The sequence below is a fragment of the Eulemur rufifrons genome, chromosome 6 (genome assembly GCF_041146395.1).
Source record: "Eulemur rufifrons isolate Redbay chromosome 6, OSU_ERuf_1, whole genome shotgun sequence".
NCBI lineage: Eukaryota > Metazoa > Chordata > Mammalia > Primates > Lemuridae > Eulemur > Eulemur rufifrons.
The window spans coordinates 12,643,055-12,665,017 of NC_090988.1; the positions used below are offsets into that span (position 1 = coordinate 12,643,055).

The 21,963-nt window shown below is 46.5% G+C and overlaps 1 protein-coding gene across 3 annotated transcripts in view; it reads right to left on the reverse strand.

Annotated features, from left to right (window-relative positions):
• The window catches only part of GRAMD1B (GRAM domain containing 1B), a 164,512-nt gene that overhangs the window by 99,619 nt on the left and 42,930 nt on the right, over nt 1-21,963 (reverse strand). For 2 of the 3 annotated variants that reach the window (XM_069468792.1, XM_069468791.1), the window contains exon 2: nt 20,958-21,035. In XM_069468792.1, coding sequence (XP_069324893.1) covers nt 20,958-21,035 — 78 coding nt within the window. The remainder of the gene's footprint in view (nt 1-20,957; nt 21,036-21,963) is intronic. The other variant, XM_069468793.1, reaches the window with a different exon arrangement.

Genomic DNA, 21,963 nt, shown 5'->3' on the forward strand with positions numbered 1-21,963 from the left:
TACGCTCTCTTGCCCTTCTGCCAGGGGATAACTCAACAGAAGGCCCTCACCAGATGCTGGCACCATTCTTTTGGTCTTCCCAGCTTCCAGAACCAGGAGCCAAATAAGCTTTGGTTCTTCATAAATTACCCAGTCTGTGGTATTCTGTTTAAAGCAGCAAAAAACAGATCGTTTCCAAATCCATTACTTCTTTGGATACTTGCATGAACCCTGTGAGATAAAAACTATTTCCCCCATTTTAAAGACAGTTAAACTGAGATTCAGTGACTTTAAGTGACTTGCCCAAGGTCACACAGTCAGCAGAGCAGAACTGAGACTTAACCCCTTATTCACTGAGTCCAAATCTCTCCCCACTCAACATCATACTACCCCTACAACTTTCCTGACTCTTCACTTTTTCCTCCCCAATCTGCTCCCAACTCCTGTTCCCTAGTACTGTTGACTCAGACAATATAAAATTTCAATTAATTTGACATTTCCCTTTGAGATTTTTTTTTTTTTTTGAAGATGGCAAATTATAAGAAAATGCATTATCAAACATTTGGGAAAAAAATCTTAGAAATATCCAGAGGTTAGTGTATACATTTAAACAATGAAAATGGGTTTTAGATAAAAAAGAATTTATCTAAATGAATTTACTCACGTTCACTTTATTTTAATTCAACTATCCAGATTTAAATTAAGGTGGTGGGGGGAGGTATACCCTTGTTCCCAGAGGTACATTTTTTTCCAATTATCATAAACATAGAATACAACACTTCTCCCATTCCTATTCCTTCTTTCTCTAATAAAAAGAGACAGGGATGAGAGTGGGAGAATTTAGGCCAATGCATGGTTCTGTTTAACTCATTGCATAGTTACTATAAGCCTAGACTATGGCCATGAATGCAATCAACTTGAAAGGGGTAAGAGGCTTTGCTAGCACTGCTGTGGAGGTAATCCATCGAGCCCCCACAACAAACCAAAGGTGTGGGGGCTGTGCCAATCCACACGTCATCGTCTCTGCTCAGAGGCTTGTAATGTTCCTTCTGGCTATGGCTATGGCCTGCGGTCCTCTCTGTTCCTGGGCTGACAGTCAAATGTACAAACAGATGGTGAGCAGAAGGCTAGTACCCATGAAGAAGGATGTTCTATTTCATCAAAACCAGACCCATGTTAATGGGAGTCTATCCAGTCCCCCAAATGACCAAAAACATTTATCTGTTCGGCTCCTAAAGAACTGTCGCACAGCCCTGGATGGTGAACGGATGCAGACAGCGTTCAGGAGAGCTGCTCAGGCAGATGCATCTGTATGTCACAAAGCGATTGCTATGTCTGAACTCAAAGCAGCAGGGAGAGTGCATTAGCTGCAGAATAGACAACCTAGGAGATGGGGCAGGGCGGGAGGCAGGGAACAATACTAGGCTTAGTGAGAGAAGGGTGCAGAAATATGTCTCAGAGCCAAAGAAAATTCCAGGAAGAAACAAAGAAAAGAGAATGACAATAGAGGGGTAAAAGGGAGGAAAAAAACTGATGCAGGATGTCTAATTAAAAGACATTGAATCCACACCTCTGCTACTTGCCAGAAAGGACTTGATCTAAATGATTTCTCATAAGCTAAATAACTCCTCTATTCTGTGCATTTGCTTTTTGAACTAGAGACCAGAAGCTCCCTCATCTGCAACTTCAGCTCATTTCATTTTGCCTAATATTTTGTGAAAGACAGAGGAAGAAATTCCTCCTAATAATATCGTTTTCTCTCCAGGGCAATTATTTGCACTAATTACTTTACCCTAGGTACTACTTTCTAACTCTTTAATCACTGTTCTTATACACCAAGTTAAGGAAGGGGGGTAAAAAAAAAAACCCATATGCTTTTGAAAAGAGGCTGGAGTGAGTTTTGGCAGGGAAGCGGATGAAGGGATTGTGGGCAGTATGGGCACCCAGGTTCCCTGAGGACAGTGCCAAGGCTGGACACTGCACCTGCTTCTTTAGAAACAGCCTCTGTGGCAGCTGCCTCTTGGGAGGTGGTGCTGCAAGGAAACCAATAGAGGCCGTTTCAAACCCTGGTCAGATAAACTTCCCCCTGCTGCACTCTGGGAGATGTAGTTCTCTGAGTGGCGGGCAGTGCTGTGGCCATGTCAGCACTGCTTGCAGAGAGGGCAGCTTGGTCTCTGCCTGTCCTGAGACTATAAATATAGAGCCGATGGCTTTGCCCAGGAGGTGAAACCCCTTCTCTAGTCTAGAGTCTGGTGCTGACTATAAACACTGAAAAGATGGTAATGAAACAAGAAGAGAGTCATAAAACTACAGGGGGAAAAGAGGAAAAGAGGAGAAAGAGGGTGATGTGTATGTCCCCGTGAGTGTGTGTGCCGGCTTGAGTGACTTCTCGTCTTGCGCTTGTTAGCCATCAACTCTTCAGAGAGGCAGCTTAGCTTGAGGAAAGCTTCGACTTGCATTCTGACTTGATCACTCCCGTCTGTGTGACCTTGGGCAAGTTACTCAGCCCTCTGTGCCCCCACTTCCTCAAGTCACGGGCTGTTATGAAGATTACCTGAGATGACATATGCAAAGAGCTCAGAAGTGTGTCAGGCACACATAAATACTATGTTAAGTGTTAGATGTTTGTTTTTCATTCAGTGGTTTACCACCTATCTTCCCCTAATCCATGAGACCTCTCGCCCCAGAGCAGGGAATTTTATGTCCCCTACAGAGTTGATGCTGGCAGAGGTAGACTAGACAGAACTCAACCCCCTGCTGCTTTAGGTGAACAACGACATCAAAACAGAGAGGAGTGAGGCAGCCACTTGAATAAGGAAACGGAGAGAAAGGAATAAGGAAATACAACAGGAGACACAGTGTGGGAATAATGAACAGTAACAGACATTGGGAAGGGCATTTGGGAGAGTTGGGAGAAAAAAGTCATCAAAATTAAGAGTTTGGCCAGGCGAGGTGGCTCAGGCCTGTAATCCTAGCACTCTGGGAGGCCGAGGCAGGAGGACTGCTTGAGCTCAGGAGTTCGACACCAGCCTGAGCAAGAGCAAGACCCCCATCTCTACTAAAAATAGAAACATTAGCAGGGCATCATGGCACGCACCTATAGTCCCAGCCACTCAGGAGGCTGAGGCAGGAGGATCACTTGAGCCCAGGAATTTGAGGTTGCAGTGAACTATGATGACACCACTATACTCTACTGGGGCAACCAAGTGAGACTCTGTCTCAAACAAAAACAAAACAAAACAAAACAAAAAAGTAAGAATTCACATGAAAATAAAAGGAAAGAAAGGTCAAAGAAAATCAGAGAACGTGCTCTGGTTGGAAATGGGAGGAGAAAGGAGATTAAGCAACTACAAGTCCCAGTGAGACTGTCCCTGAGAGGGTCTGATTGAAGCACCAGAGATGAGCCGTCCAGCCATGGATGAAGAGAAGTGCCCAGCACGAGGAAAGCTGGGGAGACGGGAGGCACTACCGCAAAGGTCAAGTCTGAATTGCTCTTGCAAAGCTGAACTGCTCTCTGCATTAAGTCAGGCTGTTGTGCAAAGCCCTGGATGGAAGTTTCTGAAGCAGTCAAGACAACGAGGGGAAGAACACAGGTTGTGAGTTAAAGTTCAGCTTTAGGAGAAAAGGAAGTAGCTAAGCAGTAGGGGCCAGTCACCTCTGGTACTGCACCCTCAGCAGCCAGCCGCGAAGGAGACATCAAAAGACAGAAAGGGCTATTCCAGTGCAAGTCCTGCTGGCTGGATAAAGGGGAGCAGTCCGCCTCCCTTGGGGCTTGCTTAGGGAGCTCATACCTCCTTCCTGCACGACTGAGAGCCTTTGCCGGCATCAGTGCCGTCCTATGCCTGAGTTCCTCACAGTAAAACAAGATGGGCAAAGGGGGAACCCACCTTCTTCAGGTGCTAGCAATTCCTGAGACCCCCCCCCCACAAGCAACAGGAATAGCAGTGATTACTACCTCGACCTCAGCTTCTACAGATGGACAGCATAGTGTAAAATCTAGAGCCAAACTGCCTGTTTCAAATTCTAGCCCATTATTTAATATCCTCCAAGCTTTCTGCACTTAATGCCAGTGCAAAGCTAGCACTGGTCTGGTTATGCAACTCCTGCCCTTACCTACCGTCTCCAGGCACAATCACACCACCTCCAGTCAGCAGCTGGTCCCTGTACTGTACTTTTAGAAGAAAAAGTTGTGCAAGTGCTTCAAAAATGGAACAGGATCATAACTGCATAAGGCTGCCACTTCCTGCCCTAGGGGCTCACTCCTATGCTCGTACCAATGTTCACAAACATCCTACAGCGAGGCTGCAGAGGACATCAGAGCCCATCGCAAGGGTTCAGAGTGAGAATACAAATGATCCCCAACTTATAATTCTTTTTTTTTTCTTTTTTGAGACAGAGTCTTGTTCTGTTGCCCAGGCTAGAATGCCATGGCATCAGCCTAGCTCACAGCAACCTCAAACTCCTGGGCTCACGCCATCCTCCTGCCTCAGCCTCCCAAGTAGCTGAGATTACAGGTGCAGGCCACCACACCCAGCTATTTTTTTTTCTATTTTTAGTAGAGATGGGGGTCTCACTCTTGCTCAGGCTGGTCTCAAACTCCTGACCTCAAGCAATCCTCCTGCCTTGGTCTCCCAGAGTGCCAGGATTACAGGCATGAGCCACTGCGCCCGGCCTCAACTTATGATTCTGACTTTATGATAGGTTAGGTGTATTAAATGCATTTCCAATTAACTGGGAGGGGAGACCAGCAGGGAGGGAGAGGGGGAGGGCCCAATAATACTGCCATGGTGCATGGTAAATGGGAGCTGTACATATTTCCATCGTTCCACCAAAACACTCTCTTGCAGACTGGGGAGGCAGGTGCCGGAACAGCTAGGATGGAAGATGTGAGGACTGTCTGAATGCCTGCACATCACTGCATGCACACCACTGGGAGACCCTCTAGTGACTACTGGTAAAGCCGAGAGACAAACAGGCTAAGGTGGCAGACAGACTACACTCACAGATCCCCGGCAGTCCAGTAAGAGGCAGCAGCGTCGGGGATTCCTGTTGGAGGACAGTTGTTTACCAGGAATGCTGGTAAGCCCAGTGGAGAAAGAGAAGAAAGGCAGAAGACTTTTGCAGTTCATGCAAATACTTAGGGGGCTTCACCTGGTATCTGCAGAGGGGTAAGACTATCAACACTTCCGTTTTGCTGCGTAGGCACAATAGTGAAACCGAAAGAAAGCATCAGAAAGAGATGTTGTCAAACAAAAAGATGTACTGGAACTTTTCTACTTATAACTTGTTAGCTAAAATTTTAAGGCACTTCTCAAAAATCAACAAGCCATAGGAAACATACTCAAAAAAGATAATTTAAGGGAAAAACTATTTGGCCATAAAGCATATTTAACTGGGTCATTTGGAATCATTGGGGTCTATTCTCTCTGTCAGGTTTTTTTTTTTTTTTTTCTTGTTCTGTCTGGTTTTGAAGCTTTCCAAGAGATAACTGTCACTAATAGATTTGTTCACACACCTCCACATCTGGAGCTCCAATTCTAGGAAGTTGGTAAAAAAAAAAGATCCAACACAGCCAAGGAAAAACAGGTTCTGCACAGGGTCCCAAGTGCCCTGATAGTCATGTCTCTTTGTTCAACTGGAAGTCATGGTGTTGCAAGTAAGAACTTGAGTTCTGGAGTCAAATCCCTGCTCTGCCACGAACAAGCTTTGACAGCAGACAATCTAAGCCTCATGTGTAAGATGAGTACAATAGTAGTTTCCCTTACAGGGCTGCTATTATGGTTAAATTAGATGGCATGGGTAAGGCACACTGTTGAGCACATAACAAACCCTCAAAATGGCATCTATTGTTATTGACAATAACAAACAATACGTCACAACTTTAAATATTGCTCCCACACAAACTAAGTACACAGACATTCTGCATTGTCTTGGATTTACCATGTAGATTGGTGAGAATTAGCTATAATTATCAGTTTCTTTGCTGAAAGAGACCAATTAATTTCCTTAGCAAATTTTCCATTATAAAAGTTATTCACAGACAGGCATATGACCACTTGATGTAGGTACTGAACAAGACATGCATGGATTGGGAAGGAGTACTGCGGATGGACTCCTTAAGTCCCTGCCCAAGGGCTCCTTCTGTAGGTCTATGTTCTACACTCTTATCTACAAGGACAACCATCAGCCGGATGAGAATCCACCATCGTTTAAGACGTCCAGAAAAGGAAATACAGACAATAATCTGTTTCACTTCTGGAGGGAGAGGAGATGAGCCGGTGTTGTTCACCTTGTGGATCCCACAGCAAGTCTGCTGTTAAGTATCTTTAAAAGTCAACCAAAAAACTAGGAGTTTCAAAAGTCCTAATCTTGAATTCGATTTACTAACTCACCCATCATGCTCACACAAAAGATAACACAAGGGAGTTTTTGTGCGTGGGAGGTCAGGTTAGCGGGTGCACCCAGACATTCTCTACTCCCTCAGCCCCCTCCTCAGCCCCTTTGGATCGTGTGAATCAGGGTGAAAATGGGTTTCTCTGCATCTCAGTGGAAGAGTTTCCCAGTTCAGATTAAAGAGAAATGGCAAAGGGAGAGGGAGAGGGCCCAGCAGCTAATTGCTTTTCGCTTATATGCCTGGGGATAAGAAGAAAAGAAGCATTGAATAACCCTGAAAGTTGGTGACAGATAAGATGGAATGATTAATTTAATTACACACCCCCAGCCCACCCACCTTTCTCCTTGCTACAGAATGGTGACTCTTGGGCTATGCAAAAGACAGGTACAAAAAAACAGAAGCTGTGTCCCCTGGTGTTTTAGCCCTTTTTCCATTGCTATAACAGAAAACCACAGACTGGGTAATTTACAAAGAAAATAAATATACTTCTTACAGTCCTGGAGGCTGGGAAGTCCAATATCGAGGGTCCACACATGATGAAGGCCTTCTTACTGTGTCATAACTTGGTGGAGAGCATCACGTGGTCAGAGGGCGAGAGCCCCATCATGGGGGCCTCACCCTGATGACCTTATCTAATCCTAATTGCCTCCCAAAGGCCCTACCTTTTAATACTGTCACACATGAATTCGGGAGAACACAGTCAAACCACAGCACCAGGCCAGGTGCAAAAAGGCCCTTCTGCAACCCAGCCCTGATACACTGTGTGCTTTGATACTAGCCAGAGCGGGATCAGGGGAGGCTGCAGGGCTCGGGGCATGTTTCTCAAAGCATGGTCCCAAGACCACCTGCATCAGAATCACTTGGGATATGTGTTAACTGTGCAAATTCCTAAGTCTACCCCAGTCCACATGACTCAGAATTTAAGAGTGCGGCCCAGGGATCTACCTCTTGAATAAGCTCTGCCTATGATTCCCAAACACATTAAAAGGCTGAGGACCACCGCCTTAGAACCACGGTATCCCAAGTGGGTTGCTCAGTATCAAGAGGATATCAACGCCTACCCATGGCCATGCAGGAAGAAAATATTAGAACTTGTATTCATATTTATGTTTGCCTCATCCTTTTAAAATTTGTTTCATTACATTACAGTATATACAAAATATTTAGTACAGAAGTACACATATATAACTCATACGTATATAGTGGTGGTACATGCTCAAAAATTTTCTTACTGATAGGAGCTTGCAACTGAGCCACAGTATCAACCTCTGGGACAAGGACTTTCAGATGAGTAAGCGAGGAGTGGTCTCTGCAAACAGCTGCTCTGAGCTTCCATTATTAATCAGTGAGTGGTTGAGAAGAGAACCCAGAGGTTTTATCCCATGACTTCATCACAACCCTGGAATAACAGGGAGGCAAGGAACACAGCACAGAGCAGAGCAAGCCTGAATGCTCTGCCTCGAGCCCCGGAATTGTCACCCACTCACATTCCATCTTCGCCAAGGCTGGTAGGAGGCTGGGATTTCTCCCAGCAGGAAGAAGGGAAGCTGGGGGAATAAAAAATACCACCAATCCACTAGTTGTCCACACCTAAATCCCAACTATGGCATCAGCAGAGAGAGAGAGAGCAGTCTGCTGAGCTATAATTATCAACCCCCCTTTCTCAGGCAGAAAGAAGAAATGCTGGAGTAGGAGAAACACAGAGCAGGTGATGGTTACACCTGCAGACAGTTCTGCTGACAGCAACAGAAGCAGCCGGGACTGCCAGAGAGGAGCTCTAAGCTGGGAACTGGGGGAGGGAGGGGGAAGGCAGGGCCAACCGCTTGCTTTTCTGCCCTGTCCTCCAAAGTCAGAGCTTAGCCCAGACCTAAAAAAAGCCCTTCTGTGCTGTCTTCCACAAAGTCACGTGATCCCCTAAGCATATGTGCACAAGGACCAGAGAACGGGTAACACAGAAGGGACATCACAAACCAAACCATTTCCATGCCCATGAAGAGTTCGAAAGATTGGTGGATGGGTAAGGCCTAGCCGTTAGCCCTCAACTGGGGCTACAGTCACAGAATCCCATGAGCACAGAATGTGAGGGCCAGCAAAAGCCTTAGATGGTCACTCATTTGTTTCATTCACCCATTTAACAAATATTTATTAAGTACATATCATGTGTCCGGCACTGTGCTAAGTGTTGGGTGCACACTAAATAAAACAAAGGTGGACCCTGCTCTCATGCAGCGCAGGAGACAGAAAACAACCAAGTCAACAAATAAATACAATTCTAGCACGTGATGAGTGCTAAGATGGAAAATAAGCCAGGGTGGTGGCGCAAGTGGGGCGGAGAAATCCTACTGGGACACGGGGATAAGAGGCCGCCCCTCTGAGATGAAACAGCTCCCAGATGAGGAAACTGAGGCTGGCGGAGGTTTGGGTGACAAGTCACTGACAGGGAGGGAGGTCTTCCTTTCCACCCGGGCCGTGAACATTCTTCCTGGGATCTGAGCAACAAGAACATCTGGGACCCCTAGTGGAGTCATTTACGAAGGGTCACCACCACGGCGGCATCTTCCTACTCAGCTGGACCCACGAACCACACACAGTCGCAGTGGGCTCTCTGTGGGTGGGCCAGGAAGCCCCTGCACACGGACTGCCACTCGAGGCTCTTCACCCCACCCTCAAGGCAGCTGTCACTCGCCGGGAAAGCGAGGACCACAGCCTCCATGGCCGGCTTCCCCTGGCAACTAAGACGTCAAACGTGACCGCTCAGGGACTGACTGGCATGTGGCTTACCTTAGTAAGTTCTCAAACCTCCCAGTCACCTTCCACGCACCTTACAGGCCAAGCCCAGGCCTCCCATTCGCTGACAATGACAAAAGCTACCACTTATTGAGTGCTGACTATGTGCCAGAGACACAGCGCTAAGTGCCTTTCCTATTTTATCTCACTTTGCTCCCCACAACCTCCACAAAGTAGGTATAATTATCTTCAGTTTTCAGGAAGGAAACAGATTCAGAGAGGACAAAATGATTTTGCAAAAGCACCACAGCCAGTAAGCGGTAGAGCCAGAATTTAAACGAAGGTCTTTTGGTCTTCAAAGCCTTTGAGTTCCACGAAGCCGTTACTGAATCTCGCCCTTGCCACCAACACCACATCACAGGGTCAGAGTCTCTTCTTCTGTTGAGTGCCTTCTGCATGCAAGGCACAGCACCGGATGGTCAGTACCCAAGAAGTGAGAAGTGACATCTAATCGGAGGAAGGACTCAGTCTCTGCTCACCAGCCTCAAAATTTCTGCCATGAGAACCCCCCCTGGGGAGAGAACACTTGTCAACAGACAGCTAAACAATCATGGGCATCTCTGCCGTGTGTGCCTGTGTGTGAGACAGAGAGAGGATCAACATCAACCACCTACCACCTCTGCCCCCTCCCTGCTCTTTGACATCCCTTCAGCCCTCTTGCTACCTTCTTTCTTCTTCCTTCTCTCCTCCCTTCATTTACCCCATCTTTCCTTTCTTACTGCTGTTTTTCTTCACAACAACAACAAAAAATGCCGCTAAGTCTACATTCCCCCACCCCCTTCTCCCTCCCTCTCTCTCTCTCTCTCTCTGTCTCTCTCTCATGCCTGCCAGCTTTCAAATTTAACTCTGATCCCAGAGGCTGGAATCTCTTCCTCCTCCAGGAAACCTCCTCCCCTGTGCTAGTCACAGGGCCCAGGGCAGGGCATACTCGGGGCAAGGAGCCCCCACAGCAGGGTTCCGCCAGGTACAGGGGCCGCGTTAGGGAAAAGCATCCCACACCTGGTTCACGCTCAAGCAGCTGATCCCCAACGAGTGGACATAACACACGAACACACTAAGTCAGCACCCCCAAACAGCTCACTCTTAGGTCCCTACTATCAAACCCCCAAAGACCCAGTGCCCCTGTCCAGGGGGCCCTAACCCAGGTAGACTACATGTTTCTCTACCTCACCTTTCTCTTGGAACCTCCAAGTTCTTTACCGACCGAAAGAATTTACCAAGAAAGAGGAAAATAAGGATCCCTGGCCAGTCATGAAGAAGGACCCAGAGAGCTAAGTCACCTTCTCGGGAGGCACACAGTGCCACGACGCTGACTCGACCTCCCCGTCAACACCCACCCGGCCGCACCTCCCAGCCTTGGCCTTCAGCCTCTTGCAACAGATCACTGTGTCTCCCTCTTAGGCATCTGTCACTTGGCAGGGACCTCCAACACCTCCAAACATGGGGGCCAGCCCAGGTGACCCCAAACCTAATCTCCAGGGCCCCTCTGCCACCTACTTGGCACGTAGAAAGGCCAGCTTCTTCCTCAGGGAGGAGACGTGGTAGTGACAAGCCTGCTTTATAGCCGTGCTGCACGAGGCGGTCTCCGAGCGCAGATTCTGCACCATGCTGGGCTCAGGGGAGGGCCGGCCACATGGCAGCTGGGACCTCAGGGGCTGGGGGCTCGCTCTGCAGCTGCGTGGACTCGCTGCCTCTGCAGCTACCCCAGCTGTCCACTCTGGGCTCCTGCACATAAGCTCTCCTCTCCCTGCTGTTTCATACAAAACATGGGCAGGTGGAGGGCCCAGGACGGGAGAGCCTGGGGTTCCGTGTCACGGGGATCCCCTCTGCCTTCGGCCCAAGCCACAGCTCCAAACGGAGCCCTCCTCCATCTTTCAACATCTGGCAGCGCTCTGGGCACTTGGTGAGTTTCCTCTCCTTTGTCCTCAGACAAGGAGGATGGAGCTGTACCTGCATGTGATGTCAGCTGCTGGCGCTGGCGGGAGGGGGAGGGACAGTGGGCGCTGCTCCCAGAGGGTTTGCAACTTGGCTCCTTCCTCATGGTGAGGGATCACCTGAGTGTCCGTGGGGCCATGGGGAATTGAGTGGCCAGGCAGGCAGATGGAGCTAGAGTGCTCCGGAAATATGCTGTTGGGGACAATTTCTGGGATAGAATAAGCAGACTTGAAAACACCTCTCCTTCTAATAGGAAACTACCTGTCCCAGTGGCTGGGCCTCAGCTGGAAGTGATGGGCCTACACTCTGGCCTGGCTTCAACGCCTGAAGCTGAGCCCACGACCTCAAATGCCAAGACCTTGGTTTTTCCATTCGTTCATTCCTGAATTCCACAAGCAATTGCTGAGCACTTACTCTGTGCTGGACACAAGAGAGACAGATTCTGTCCTCCAGGGTCTCATCAGCTAGTGGGGAGACAGAGAAGTAAACCAAAGAGCACCCACGATGGCAGGTGCTGCGACAGAATTAACCACAGCCTGTGCCTGTACGATGGGTGTGATAAGACTCTTCCCCTACCCCGACGGGAAGAAATGAGGTGAGTTCCAGCAAGATATGAATGAATGTCTTTTAAGGTAGTCAGAGAAAAGGTGATTTAAAAAAAAATCCCCAAATTAATTATATCCAAACTTCATCCTGTTCCCCTTCCACTTTCCTTGATCTTAGGAGATGACCTCATTTCCTGTCACTCAGAGAATAGATCCTGCTGCTATTAACCTCCTCGCCCTCCCACCACGCCGCCTATAAACTCACCTTTATTATCGTCTATCCCAGGGTAATCCTTTCACCTGTGATCTGGATCTATATCCCTCCTTGCTCCTCTGAAACCTTGCTTCCTCCCCTTTTAATGGGGCACCACCCACATGAGCAAGGTGGAATCCTAGGACTCAACCATGAAGTCCTCTTTTTCCTCACACCCATGTATATCCAATTCATCACCAAGTCCTGGACATTTATCTCCTAAGTATATCTTGAATTTATCTACTTTTTTTCACTGTCACCGTCCCAAGTCCAAGATACCAATATCCTTAGCTTGGACTATGTAGTGGCCTCCTGATGGCTTAGCAGCCCATCCAGAGCAGCCTCCACCCTTTCCCCACGTTGCCATGTGAACAATCTTTTCATAAGCAAAGCCGATCCTGTCATCTCCCTTCCCAAAGACCTTCTTGGCTTCCTGATGCACTAAAATAGAACCCCTAGTCCTTGTCACCGCCAACCAGCTCCTGCCTCATCTTGCCAGTGTCATCTCATCTGTCTCACCTGGCTGCTTCCAACCATCCTGACCTTAGCCCAAGTGCTGCACTCTTGCCCCCGCCCCTCTGGCCGGGTCCAATCTCTTTGATATACTTTTTCCTTTAATGCGCATATCCAAGCTTGCATTTTCTCAACTGTGTTAATATTCTCTCCTCAATAAGATTGGGAACCCCAATACATAGTGCATAATTGATTACTTTGTTGAATGAATGAATTTATCCTCTCTGAAATTCTCAGCCTTGAGCTATCAATTTCTACCTCAGAGATCATAAAAAAGTGCTTATGTCTCTCCACATTAAAACAAGAATTCTCCCCAGTCACCCCCGCCTTCTCCTCTAGGTATCATCCCTATTTCTTCCCTTCCCAGGAAAACTTCTAGAACGAGATTGCAATGTTCAGTCTCTTCTCCCTCTCTTTGCATACACTCTTCTAAAACTGCTCCCTGGTTACGACCAGTGACCTCCAAATTGCCAGTTCAGAGGGCACATGAGTAATTATCTTACCTATTTCCACCTCTTCTGACCAGTCTTTCTTGCTCCTATAATACTGTCCCCTAGTCATCCTGGCTTCAATGGGCAGGATGACTTTCAATTCTTCCTTTGTCTTCTACTTAAACTTTGCTAATCCTAAGACTCTTGCCTCAGCTACATTCTCACTGCCTTGCTCTTCTGTAGGAGTCAGTGCCAAACAAATACTTTCAGTCCTGTCACCTGAACGTTAGAGGTACAGCCAGCTGCCTTGTGTATCTCTCCACTTGCACACTCCGTGGGCAGTTCACACTCTACTGTCTAAATTAAACTCGCTAGCACCCCTGCTCTTCAAATCCTTTCTTCTTTACCCAACATGCTAATGCTAATGATAATAATGATAACAGCAAGCACATATACACTGGCCACAAGGCAGGCACTATTTCTATTCTAATCATTATACACACACACAACATATCCAACCCTCTCAGCAATCCTGTGAGATATGAACTATTATTATACCCATCGTATAGATGAGAAGAGTGAGGCAGAGAGGTGAAGTGACCTTCCCAGATCACACAGCACGTGGTAGAACCACAATCGTAGCCCAGGCAGGCATTTAGCCTCTAGATTATGCTGCCCTTTTTTGCTGCCCCAGTGGAAACCTCAGGTTCACACTAGACAAACTGCCCAACCCAGATATAAGTCCTGTCAAATCTACTTCCCAGATACCTTTGATGGGTTCCTCCTTTTCTGTCCTCACTACCATAATTCAAAAATATGCCCACATGGTCAGTCTCAGCTTAAATGTTTTCATGTCAGTAAGCCTTCCTTGCCACCCAACTTGGAGTAGACCCAAGCCTTGGCCTACTCAATCATCCTTTTTCATTTTCCTCGTAGCATTTATTACCTTGGGTGTTTGCTTATTTGTTTATTGTCTATCTCCCCTTGCTAGAAAGCAAGCACCATAACAGGAGACACTGGCCATCTTGTTCATATAGCCATACCTCCACCACTGACAAGCAACTAGCATGTAGTACATGCTCAATAAATACACGTCAAACAAAAGAATGAATGAGGAAACTATTACCACAGTTTCCTTCTTTGTCTACTTGTTTCCAGTCTTTGTCCCTAAAATCCAACTCCCTCAGCAGGATCAATGTGATTTTTCTCACAAGATTATCTGCAATGACCTGGTGCTACAAATGAATGTTTGTGCCCCCTCACCCAAATGTATATGTTGACCTCCTAACCTCCCATGCAATGGTATTAAGAGGTGGGGCCTTTGGGAGGTGCTTAGGTTATGAGAGTGGAGCCCTCATGAATGGCATCAGTGCTCCTGCAAGGGGCTGGAGAGAACACAGTTCTCCTTTTGGCCATGTGAGGACACAGCGAGAAGAAGACAGTCCACCTACGAAGAAAACAGGCCTTCAGCAACACCAAATCTGCCTGCACCTGGATCTCAGACTTCTCAGCCTCCAGAACTGAGAGAAATAAATTTCTGTTGTGTTTAACATACTGAGTCTGTGGCATTCAGTTACAGCAGCCCGAAGACACCCAGGTACCCCCTTTCTCCATATCTCTCCAAGGCTTCCTATCAATAAAGCACAGCCATGCCCTGTCACACAGCCGGACGTGGCACAATCAGGCCCCTGCTTACCTGTCCAAAAATCATTTCTGGCCACGTGCTAGCTACCGCCCTCTCCCAGGACATGATGCTGCTGCAACACTGAAGTATTTGTAGTTCCTGAACGCGCCTGGCTCTCTCCCGCCTCCATCCTCATGTACATCTTGTTCCCTCGCCTGGGAATGCTGTCCATGTGACAGACTCCTACTCCTTTTGCAGCTCGCAGCTGAAGCACAGCCCCCTCTGCAGAGTTTTATGGATACCCTCAGCCCAAGCAGAGTGGCTGTGTTGCTCTTGGGCAAGTTTCTAGACTCCACTGACCCTCAGTTTCCTAAACTCTAATATGCAGATAGTGGCATCTGCTTGATGGTGCTGTTAAGCGGATTATATTTAAAAATGTATGTATGAGTCATTGCACAGGGTTAGTCACATCGTAAGCACTTAGCAATCAATTTATTTAGTTTTATTTCCTGATACATAATTTCATGTCAATTATTACATTGCATTATACTTTTTTATTTACAGCTATCTCACCATAAGACAATAAGGCCCTTGAGGGGAAAGATCATGCCTTAATGTATTTATCTATAATGTCCATATCTGACATTTGCAGGTATTTAATACTCTACACCGTCTTTCTCTTGGCTTCTTCAAGGACAGAAGCATGTAGATCTGCTAAGAAACTGAGAGTAAAATCTCATCATAGACAAAATCATCAGAGTACAAGCAACTACAATTTATTAAGCACCTACTAAGTGCAAGGCACTTTACAGCTAATAAACGTTATCTCATTTATTCTTTATAGGAAAATGCAATGGATATAAACTTACAAATGAGGAAACTAAGGCTGAGTAAAGCTAAGTAAATTGCTTTTAAAAATGCACAATTATTAATATTAATAAGAAGAAGCAAAGAAGGTACTGGAAACTGGGTCCGTCTGGCTCTAAGGCATTCACTCTTTCCAATACAGCACAGTGCCCGCCAGCAGCCAGTGAGCCTCCATCACCTTGTGGCCTGGCTCTAGCTGGCTCCCCTGTACCGGGCAGACATGTCCCACAGAGGTTTGTGCACACATGCCTGCATGCAGGAATGGACATATGACTGCATGCAGATGACACAGCCCTGGTCCAAGTCTCAACTTTCCTATCACTAAAAGGCTTCCTGGTCAACTGAGACCATGTTCTGTTGAAACTAACCTTGTGTACATAAAACGTCTTTAGTAAAACAGCTCCTTTTTCTATAGTGCTGGCTTTGCTTAGCAGTTCCTTCCATTGGGGTTAATGTGCTAAATAAAAACCTGGAGACTTGAGAAACCCTAAAAGTTGGCCCAGTTTGGGCTGAATCTGGGAACTAGTATTTTTTGAGTTTGACCCTGGCTTCACTTTGAAGCATGAAAATGAAGTAATGTCTTATATTCCATTACACACACGCAATTTGGGGAAGTTATTTTGCTTTCTGCTGGAAACCTGGAAGGGTCATTCCTATCTCTGAGACAATTCCCACTTCCCAATAAACAGATTATTTGCACAAAAATCAAACGTTTTCACTGATGCCACCCCTGCCAGGAAATATATGTCACTTGGCACCAACCTACCCTCCACTCCGGTCGTGGCTCCAAAGGCTTTCCTTCAGGACAGAACATTGACATAAATAAGGAAAAATATCCCTCAGAAGTCCTTAGGTGTGAACACCACATTGAGGCATTTCACCCATTACTATATGTAGTAGAATAACTATGTTGTCTCTAAATATTATATCTATTCTAAACCTTATGCAAAGACAAGAAAAAGAAAAATCAATGTTTTATTAAATCAGTTGAAAGTGCATCTTATACTGAAGGATTATAATTTTGATCTTTAAAACAGAAGAAATCAATATTAATATTTTTTTGCCTGCTCTATGAAACAACCTTTCATTGTATAATTGACCACATGGTTTGGAGAATTAGAAGCAGCCACAGAAAAGGGTCCATTACACCCACTTCATCCTTTGGCCATTTTCCGTCGGAGATAATAATGCCTGCTCCACCTGCCTCCCAGTGGCATGGCAGAGTTAACGAGACAATTACGGGAAGGCCTGGCCAGTGTAGGAAATGCCACCACTAGCAGCGTGGTACACCGCTGTCCCTCAAACTGGCCCCAGCAGGAGGAGACAGGACAGATCCCCACCATGGCGGGCCGAAAATCTCCCCAGGGTTCAGATCTCACCAACTGCCCCAGTCGGGGACATCAGCAACCAACATCCTGAACACCCAGAGAGACTCTTAATTGGGTGGAAACACATCAGAGGAAGAATTAGGTGCAGAGTGTTAGTTAGCCCTGAGCCGAGGCTGGGGGATTAACTGGAGCTCTGGGAACTTGCTCTCTCCAGGAGAAGGGCCCCACTGGCTAAGAAGAGGAGACTTCACTAGGGAAGGCCACGGTCAACGCACAGCAGTGCCGAGGTTCAGAGGTGGGGGCGGGGGCCGAGGTCCCCGGGGACTGCCACAGGAAGCATACTTCTGACCACGGTCTGTCCGTTCCTCATACTGCCCAAAGTGAGCTGATGCAAAACAACACCCACGTCCACCACGGAAGAGCTTAGGAGACTAAGATTAAGCCAGATGGGGAGAAAGGACCAGGGAGGAAATCTAGTGGGTTTTTCTGGACAGAGGTTTAGGTGGCAGAACCTTTGTAACATTTCATTTGGTTGAAGGAGTGAGTGGTCAGAGAAGGAGCTAGAATACAATTATATCAACGTAGTGTCCCAAATATCGAACAAAAGACAGAGCTTTCTCTAGTTAGCAAGCAGCCATGTCCTTGGGAAAATCGTATTAGGGAATATACAATTCAGTACCTACTCATCTCTTCCAGGATTGTCCCCGGGCAGCAGAGATAACATAAGGTGAGTTGAGAGGTTGTCAGTCATAGAACTGATAGAGAAGAGCAACCAGAGACAGCAAGATCAGAAACAACTGGTATACCCCTGGAGAAATTTGGTGCACAAGCCCAGGGAAGGGAGTTGTGCTAGGGGCTTCGATGGCCCTTTCCAATTTTGAGAATATGATTATTAAAATACAGAAAGCCTTGCAAGAAGACTGTAGGCTTCCCTAGCGACTGAGGGAACTGCCATCAGATCATAACTGATTAAGCATCTTAACAAGAATGATTAGTCTTTGCCCCTCGGGGCCCCCTGTCTCCATATACAGTTAGTCTAAATTGAGCTGAACTGTTAATTTTGGTTAATAATGGGCACAAAACAGAACTAGGGCAGAACTCACAAGGTTTTATAATCTAAAGAAATCATGATTAGAGGTTCCCTCCTCTCACCTAGGATGGAATCCCTTTTAACACACCACCTAGCATTTGTTTGAACACTTCTATGGAGGGCATAGTTGATTACAGTCGTCCCCTTTTATCTGCTGTTTCACTCCCACGGTTTCAGGTAGTCGCAGTCAACTGTGGTCAGAAAATACTAAATGAAAAAATTCCAGAAATAAACAATTCATAAGTTTTAAATTGCATGCTATTTTGAGTAGCGTGATGAATCACCCCTTTGTCCGGCATGTCCACACTGCATACCCTCCCCACCTGTTAATCATCCAGTAGCGTCTTGGTTATCAGTTAGGAAAAAACACGGTGTACATAGTTTGGTACTATCCTCAGTTTCAGGTAATCAGTGGGGGTCTTGGGACGCATCCCCCGTGGGTAAGGAAGGGCTGCTGCACTTTGCAAGGCCCATTCCACGGCAGTACAGCTCTCATCACAGAAAAGCCCTTCCTTGTCCTGAACCACGATCCTTCTCGCTATAACTTCTACCCCTCTAGTTCCCTTTCTTCGGCTTTCAGATAGTTAAAAAGTGCTGTCATACTCACTTAAATCTCCTCTTTTCCAGGCTCTCCTTCAACCAACCCTGAAATCCTGTCATTATCATCCTGACCATTCTTTTCTGGTCTCTAACGGTATCAACAGCCTGAAAAAGGGTAAAAATGCTTTCTGTCTCTCTAAAACCTTCCCCACTCTTTTTGGGAATTAAAACCTGCATCCCTGCCTCAGGCCAGCGGTCAGAGGGGCACGGGAGTGTCCTTTGTTCTTTGTACCACAGGAGATGGCTCAAGGGAATTGTCCAGGCGGTGGTCATGACAGTGTCTTAGCCAAAGATGGGATGAATGAGAACCATCAACTGTAGTTTAACAGCAATAGCCTGATGCGGAAAACTTCCCCTTTAAAAGCTCAGCATTTCTGCTCAGACAGGACACTGGTACTTTAAGAAGGGAGTCTGCCAACCTCCTCATTTGCTGGCAAATTAATAAACTTTCTTCCTCCTCAAACCATTTGTCCTCATTCTTCTGATGCAGCCTTGGGGACAAGTGCTGAACTTTTGGTAACATCAATACCTATTTCCAAAGAACTGGACATAATATGCCAGATACAGTGAAACCAGTGTAGACTACAGCGAGACCTCCTTTATTTGTTAAAATCCATGCACCATGTTTCAATTAATGCATTCAAAACTTTCAAAGGTAGCTGTGTCATATTAGCTCGTATTTGGCTGGCAAATAAAACCCTCACATTCTTTTTCATATGAAATCCTATCAAATTACATTCTCTACGGCAATCCTACACTTAAAAAATGAATTCTTTCTTTTTGTTGTTGGTTTTTTGTTTGTTTGTTTTGTTTCTTTTTTTGCTTTTTTGGACAGGGTCTTGCTCTGTTGCCCACACTAGAGTGCCATGGCATCATCATAGCCCACTGCAACTTCAAACTCCTGGGCTCAAGCAATCCTCCTGCCTCAGCCTCCGGAGTAGCTGGGACTACAGGCATGCGCCACCACACCAGGCTACATTTTTCTATTTTTTTGTAGAGACAGGGTTTTGCTCTTGCTCTTGCTCAGGCTGGTCTTGAACTCCTGGCCTCAAGCGATCCTCCCACCTCGGCCTCCCAGAGTGTTAGGATTACAGGCATAAGCCACCATGCCTGGCCTATTTTCTAATATAAATATATAACATCACTGTTCCTTTAAAAAAAAAAAATCTCCTTGGTTTCCATCCATTGTTCTATTTGAAATAGTATTAAATCTTGATTCTATCATCCTTGGTGTTCTCTATTTCCTCTCAGCTAAGGGTCCACCGCACGTTTGACAAATGTGGGAAAAACACCTTCTGCTTTTTTCATCCAGCTTGTAAACAGAGCTAGACCAAAAGCAGAGGCCAACTAAGATCTCCTTTTAGTTCACATCAATATAGTCAACCTACAGGCAAAGAAGGTCAACTTGCTGCAATAAACCCACCTCTTATGAACTAAAATAAAATCTTAAGTGCACCGCCCCCAGCTGACTGAATCAACCCCCTCTTGGCCAAGGGGATATCCTAAAACTGAGTTACTGGTTATGAGAAGGGAAGTCAGACACACCTCATCATCCCTCCTCCCTTCTTGTAGATATCCTCTTTGTAATTGATTAACAGGACTAAGTCTACGTAAGAGAAACCTGCAGGTCCTCAACTTACACAACAAATCTCTGAGTCTGGGTATATGGCTGGAGGCTTGTCTCTGATTAATAGATTCCCTTATCTTAAAACATTCCAAGCCTTTAGACAAAGCTTCATTTCTATAACCAATTACAAATTAAAGAGTCTTTAACTGACCTATAACCTGTAAGCACTCCCCCCCCTTTGAGATGTCCCACCTTTTCGGGCCAAACCAATGTACACCTTCCATGTATTGATTTACGACTTTACGTGTAATTTCAGTCTCCCTGAAATGTATAAAACCAAACTGTAACCCAACCACAGCCAGTCCACTTGCTCAAGGCTTCCTGGGCGTGGATCTGAGCCATGGTCCTCAAATTTGGCTCAGAATAAACCTCTTTAAATTATCTTACAGAATTTTGCTTCTTTCCTGTTGGCATTTTCTGTCCGCCATTCACAGGCAGTGCGCTAAGCTGATGCCGGCTGGCCCTCCTGTCCTGAGCACTTAGCTGGTTCTACCTCAAATCCTCAGGCAAACACAGAACAGCCTCCATATTCTCCTCGCATTCTACACATCCAACCTCATTCTTCATTAACCTCTAACACATACGATACGTTCCACTCTCTGCTGCCATCCGACGCCCCACACGCTATCCTGGGCCACGCAGCTTCCTCGGCCACAACAGCCCTTTTGCTCCTGATCCACACTGTACCCAACCTACAGGGTGTGACTCAAGTCCAAAGCCCGCCACAAAGTCTTCTCAACAGGTTTGGTTTGCCACCTGTTGACTTCTCCCCCTGCCGAACACCAATCTGCACCTTTAAGTTGCTTCCTTCCCGGTATCTTGCCTTTCTAATCATCCTTCAAGCAGAATGAAGTCTGAGGCCCTCCTGTTCTCCTCCAATTTTCCACAGTCCTCCCACAGGGTAGAAGCACGGTCGTACTCCAACATTTCCCCCCAGCCCCTGTGCCCTCTGCTCCCATCCTCCCCGCCCTCATTTGACCTTACCCTTCTTCCCGCGCTCGAGGGCTCAGGAACCTGCTTGAATCATCATCGTGGCTGCTCTGCTGGCTGCTCTGCTGGCTGCTGAGGAAAGACACAGGATATGAACCGTTAACGTTCAGCTTCTTTCTCAACCCTGGGGGAGGTCATTCAGACTGCAGACTTCAACTAGACAAAGAAATGGGGTTACAAAATTTTTAAGGCACAAGTTCCCTCAAGTAAGTTCAGCATAGAGAGTACACTGTCAGACAGTGGCTGTCAGAAATGCCACAGACCTGGTGAGAACCCCACCCACCACACCCCAGGTCTGGGCCAAAACAAGAGAGCAAAACCTCCACCTGTTACCATGCTCTCCCCTGGCCATATATACCTCACAGAGCAAATGCCTCCTCTACCGGGTCTTCTTAATGTCTAGGACACAATCCCCTTCTGCCTCAACCTACTGGAGACTCTCAAAGAGCTGGTGCGGCTGGGAGGAGGGGGTTTAGGAAGGTGTAGGAGGAGGGGTAATTGCAGTGGGGCCAAAGACTTGATGGGGTCCGGTGTCACCTGGTCTGCTCCTCTGCCTCCAGGGAAAGCTGAGGGTAAAGAGAAGGATAAAAGGAAGAATAAAGGGGGAATCCCTCCACTCCCAAAGCCCTGGAGGCAAGATGAAGACAAAGCTTCAATTCATAGAGTTCTTTAAAGAGGCCATCCGTGGTGGCGATGTGGAATACAGCTGCCTTTCCTCTTACTCCAGAGAAAGAAAAGCCATTCAGACACTTCATAACAGTAACTGCTCATATAGCTGATGCACAAATAAATTTTATTAATTAATAATTACTAGCTCCTCCAGGCATCTGATCAGGAGTCCGAAAACTACAGCCCCCAGGCCAAATCTAGAAGCATATGTTTTTGTACAGCCCCATGGGCTAAGAACATTGGTTGCATTTTTAAATGGCTGAGAGAAAGAAATCCAAAAAAGAATATTTCATGAAAGGTGGAAATGACATGAAATTCAAATTTCAGCGTC